Source organism: Calidris pugnax, unplaced genomic scaffold (genome assembly GCF_001431845.1).
Source record: "Calidris pugnax isolate Ruff unplaced genomic scaffold, ASM143184v1 scaffold421, whole genome shotgun sequence".
NCBI classification, from domain to species: Eukaryota; Metazoa; Chordata; class Aves; order Charadriiformes; family Scolopacidae; genus Calidris; species Calidris pugnax.
In genome coordinates this window covers 23,113-27,296 of record NW_015091166.1, presented here as the reverse complement: position 1 = coordinate 27,296, position 4,184 = coordinate 23,113, and the positions used below count along the sequence as shown (strand labels likewise).

Below are 4,184 nucleotides of genomic sequence, written 5' to 3'. Positions count from 1 at the left end.
CTGCTGGGCTTGTTCTGCCTCCATGGCTGCTGCAGCACCTTTGTGCCCGGGCCCCCACGTGCCGGTACCAGGGAGCCCACGGGAGAGCGGTCCCCCAGTGCGGGCACGAGCCCCCATGGGGGTCTTCTCCCCACTCTGGGAGGGGATGCGCAGCCTCGTGCCCCCCCGGGAGGAGCCTGGTGACATGAGCAGAGCAGGAAGGTGGCCGCCCTCGCGGTGACGTCCCTGACCTTGGCTCCGCAGACGACAGCGTCACCCTGAACAGCAGCAGCCACGCGGGGCCGGAGGAGTCGGGGTCCCTGGAGCTCGACCCCCCGCTGGAGCCAGAGTCCCCGGCCCCGTCTGCGGAGGAGGAAGAGGAGGAAGAGGCTGCTGATAGCTGTCCGGAGATTTCGGCCGTGCCAGAAGGGGAGAGTGAAGAGGCCGCCCCGCTGAGCACCTCGGCAGCAGGTAAAGCCCAGAGCCCCCCCCTGGGTGTCCCCCCTCCAGCCAGTGCCCCCGAGCCCAGCGTCCTGTCCCCTCTCCCGCAGGTGATGTCCCCCGCCGGCGCATTGCCACCCAGGAGGAGGTGCGCTTTCCCCTGCAGCACGGGTACGTGGCACCCTCCCTGTCCGTCCCCCCCACATTCCTCCTGCCCCACGGCTGCCCCACGGCTCCAGGGTGAACCTCCTTGTGCCCAGGTGGAGGCGGGAGGTGCGGATCAAGAAGGGGAACCATCGCTGGCAGGGCGAGACCTGGTACTACGGGCCCTGCGGGAAGAGGATGAAGCAGTTCCCGGAGGTGATCAAGGTATGGTCCCTGGGGAGAGTGGGGCGAGGGATGACCTGGGGGTCCTGGTCCGCCACAGCCCCCCCGGAGCCCCCAACTGCTGCTGTGAGCCAGTAGCTATGGGGTCCAGAGCGCTGAGCCCCCCTCATGGCCTTCCTCCTCCCAGTACCTGAGCAGGAACGTGGTGCAGGACGTCCGACGGGAGCACTTCAGCTTCAGCCCCCGCATGCCGGTGGGGGACTTCTACGAGGAGCGGGACACGCCGGAGGTGGGTCTGGGGGCAACTGAGCCACCCTGTGTCCCCCCCACCACCTCCAGCCACGCTGCGCTGCGGGAGGTGACTCGGGTTTGTGCTGCAGGGTCTGCAGTGGGTGAAGCTGAGCCCCGAGGAGATCCCCTCCCGCATCCAGGCCATCACGGGCAAGCGCGGCCGACCCCGCAACGCCGAGAAGACCAAGCCCAAGGAGCCACCGGCTGCCAAGCGTGGCCGGGGGCGGCCTCCCAAGGTCAAGATGGTCGATTTGCTGAGCAAGACGGATGCGCGGCTGCTGAAGAGGCTGGAAGCCCAAGGTACCCCCTCCCTGACCCCCCCAGCTCAGGGTGGCTGCTGCAGCCCCCCCCCCAGCCTGCCTCTGGTGGGTCCCCAATGGTCCGTCCCTCACCACCTCCCTCTCTGCTCTCCCAGAGGTCCTCAGCGACGAGGACAAGCTGAAAATGAGCAAAATCAAGAAGAAAATGAGACGGAAGGTACGAGGAGCTGCGTGGGGCTTGGGGTGGCTCTGGGGCTCCTCCGGGTCTGGGGTAGGGATGTCCCTGGTGCGGGAAGGCCACCTGAGCTGGTTTTGTCCCTTCCAGGCCAAGAACAAGCAGAAGCAGGAAGCCAAAGCCCCCAGAGCGAAGGAGGCCAAGAAGAAGTCCAAGGTGAGTCTGCAGGGTACGAGGGGGTTGGGAAGGGGACAGAAGATGGAGCCTCTCTCCCCATGCGTCCTCATGGGTCTGTCCTCAGCCCAAGGAGAAGAAAGGCAAACCAGAGAAGGGCAAGGAGAAAGCACGGCCCAAGGAGAAGAAAGGCAAAGGGCCTCGGAAGGCGGACAAGGGGCTACTGGCCCAGCGGCGCCTGGAGGAGCGGCGGCGGCAGCAGCTCATCCTGGAGGAGATGAAGAAGCCCACGGAGGACATGTGCCTGGGGGACCACCAGGTAGGCTGGGGCATGGGGGGGGCTTGGCTGGGCCAAACTGGTGAGTCGGCCCACCCTGTGCCCAATGCTTCATCGGCCTCTCTTTCCCTGCAGCCCCTGCCAGCCTTCTCCCGCATCCCGGGCCTCATCCTGCCCAGCCGAGCCTTCTCCAACTGCCTGACGGTGGTGGAGTTCCTCCAGAGCTACGGCAAGGTCCTGGGCTTCGACCCGGCCAAGGATGTGCCCAGTTTGTGCGCGCTGCAGGAGGGGCTGCTGGGGGTGGGCGACAGCGCGGGCGAGGTGCAGGACCTGCTGGTGAGGCTGCTGCAGGCGGCGCTCTACGACCCCGGGCTGCCACCGTACTGCCAGGTGAGACCCCCCAGACCCTTCCCCAGACCCCTGGCCTCTTTCCCTGCCACATCAGGGGTGTTGGTGCCCCCGAGGCCCCGGCTGCTGCAGGCTTAGGAGAGGGGAGCCCAGATTTGGGGGGCACTGCTCTTGCTGCAGCATCCTGCGCCTGGCCAGATCCTGGTCCCTGGCAGCCCTTGGGGGGTGTCCATCCTGCCCCCAGGCTTGTTCTTGCTCATGTTCCTGGCCCTGGTTTTCCCATCCATGGGATGCTGGCGTCCTCCCCCTGCTTGGTTTTTTCCCCTCCTGGCAACCCCCCCCCGCCATGGTACAAGAGGGGTCTCCCCAATGTCCTCTCTGCTCTGCCCAGTCCCTGAAGATCCTGGGGGAAAAGGTGTCGGAGATCAGCCTGAACCGTGACACCGTCTCCGAGATCCTGCGCTGCTTCCTGATGGCGTACGGGGCGGGCGAGGACCTGTGCGAGGGGCTGAGGACCAAGCCCTTCCAGGCCCTGCCCCCGGAGAAAAAAGCCACCATCCTGGCCTTCCTGGTGAACGAGCTCAACAGCAGCGCCCTCATCATCAAGTGAGTGTGGGTTGGGGGGCAATCCCTTCCTCTGATCCCAGCCTGTGGGCTCGGTGTGGGCTCTTCTTCTCCCCGGAGAGCCCCCCACCGCAGCCAGCCCCCCCCTCTTCCTGCAGCGAGATCGACAAGACCCTGGAGAACATGTCCAACTACAGGAAAAACAAGTGGATCATCGAGGGCCGGCTGCGCAGGTGGGTGGGGGCTGCCCCCCCCTGCATAAGGCTGGGGTCCCACTTGTGGCCTCCACACCTTCCCCGGGGGGGGGGGGGTCTCAGGGTGACTTTTCCTGGTGCTGCGGTGTAACCGCGTGCCTTGGCAAGCCCACGAGCAGGGTGTGTGTGGGGCAGGCAGTGGGGCAGGCAGTGGGGCAGGCAGTGGACGCCTCTGCTGTGTCTGGGCAGGTTGAAGGTTGCCCTGGCCAAGAAGACGGGTCGTCCGGAGTCGGAGATCACGGGGCTGGAGGACGGACGGCGCCGACGCAGCTCCCGCCTGACGGAGGAGACGGGCCTGGAGATGGAGGAAGAGGAGGAGAGCCGCGGGCGGAAATCCCGCAGGGAGGAGGAGGTGGGGTTGGCCGTGGGGTCTGCAGCTCATGGGGAGGGGGACAGAGGTGGGGACACCACCCTTGGGGGGTCTCTTTGCCACCTGTGCTTCCCTGATGGGTCCCCTCCCCTCTCCAGGCCGACACGTCTGCGTCCAGCGTCCCCGAGCTGGAGAGGCAGATCGAGAAGCTGGCCAAGGTGAGTGGGTGGTGGGGGTCTGGGGGTTTGATTCCCCCCCCAACCCCAGGGAGACCCCTCACCACCCCACGCTCTCCCCACAGAGGCAGATGTTCTTCCGCAAGAAGCTGCTCCATTCCTCACAGACGCTGCGAGCGGCTTCTCTGGGCCAGGACCGGTACCGGCGGCGGTACTGGGTCCTGCCCCACCTGGGGGGCATCTTCGTGGAGGGCGCAGAGGGTGAGCGGGGAAGGGGCTCCCCGGGAGAGGACCCCCCCAGCCAGGAGAGGGACCCCCCCAGCCAGGGGAGGACCCCCCAGCCAGGAGAGGACCCCCCAGCCAAGAGAGGAGCCTGCGTCTCATCTCCTCCTCCTCCTCCTCCCACCCTTGCAGCAGCCGAGCCGGTGCCCCAGGAGCCCCCAGAGGAGAAGGCGTCCCCCCACGTCTCCCCGGTGAAGGAGGAACCGGTGGAGGTGCCCATTCCCAACCGGACAAACTGCTCGGCCTCACGCTCCCGTGGCCGGCCCCGGAAGAGCAAAGAGGAGCTGTCGCAGCACTGTGGGCCCAGACCCCCCCCCCCTGTCAAC

The 4,184-nt window shown here is 67.0% G+C and overlaps 1 protein-coding gene across 1 annotated transcript in view; it reads left to right on the top strand.

Moving 5' to 3' along the window:
* Positions 1–4,184, top strand: part of BAZ2A (bromodomain adjacent to zinc finger domain 2A) — a 20,244-nt gene that overhangs the window by 2,487 nt on the left and 13,573 nt on the right. Inside the window, exons 4-18 of the mRNA XM_014959351.1 lie at positions 244–450; positions 531–591; positions 681–789; positions 935–1,036; positions 1,128–1,338; positions 1,454–1,515; positions 1,624–1,689; positions 1,775–1,966; positions 2,060–2,314; positions 2,664–2,878; positions 2,995–3,069; positions 3,280–3,442; positions 3,559–3,618; positions 3,702–3,837; positions 3,991–4,178. Of these exons, the coding sequence (XP_014814837.1) occupies positions 244–450; positions 531–591; positions 681–789; positions 935–1,036; positions 1,128–1,338; positions 1,454–1,515; positions 1,624–1,689; positions 1,775–1,966; positions 2,060–2,314; positions 2,664–2,878; positions 2,995–3,069; positions 3,280–3,442; positions 3,559–3,618; positions 3,702–3,837; positions 3,991–4,178 (2,102 nt within the window). The remainder of the gene's footprint in view (positions 1–243; positions 451–530; positions 592–680; positions 790–934; positions 1,037–1,127; positions 1,339–1,453; positions 1,516–1,623; positions 1,690–1,774; positions 1,967–2,059; positions 2,315–2,663; positions 2,879–2,994; positions 3,070–3,279; positions 3,443–3,558; positions 3,619–3,701; positions 3,838–3,990; positions 4,179–4,184) is intronic.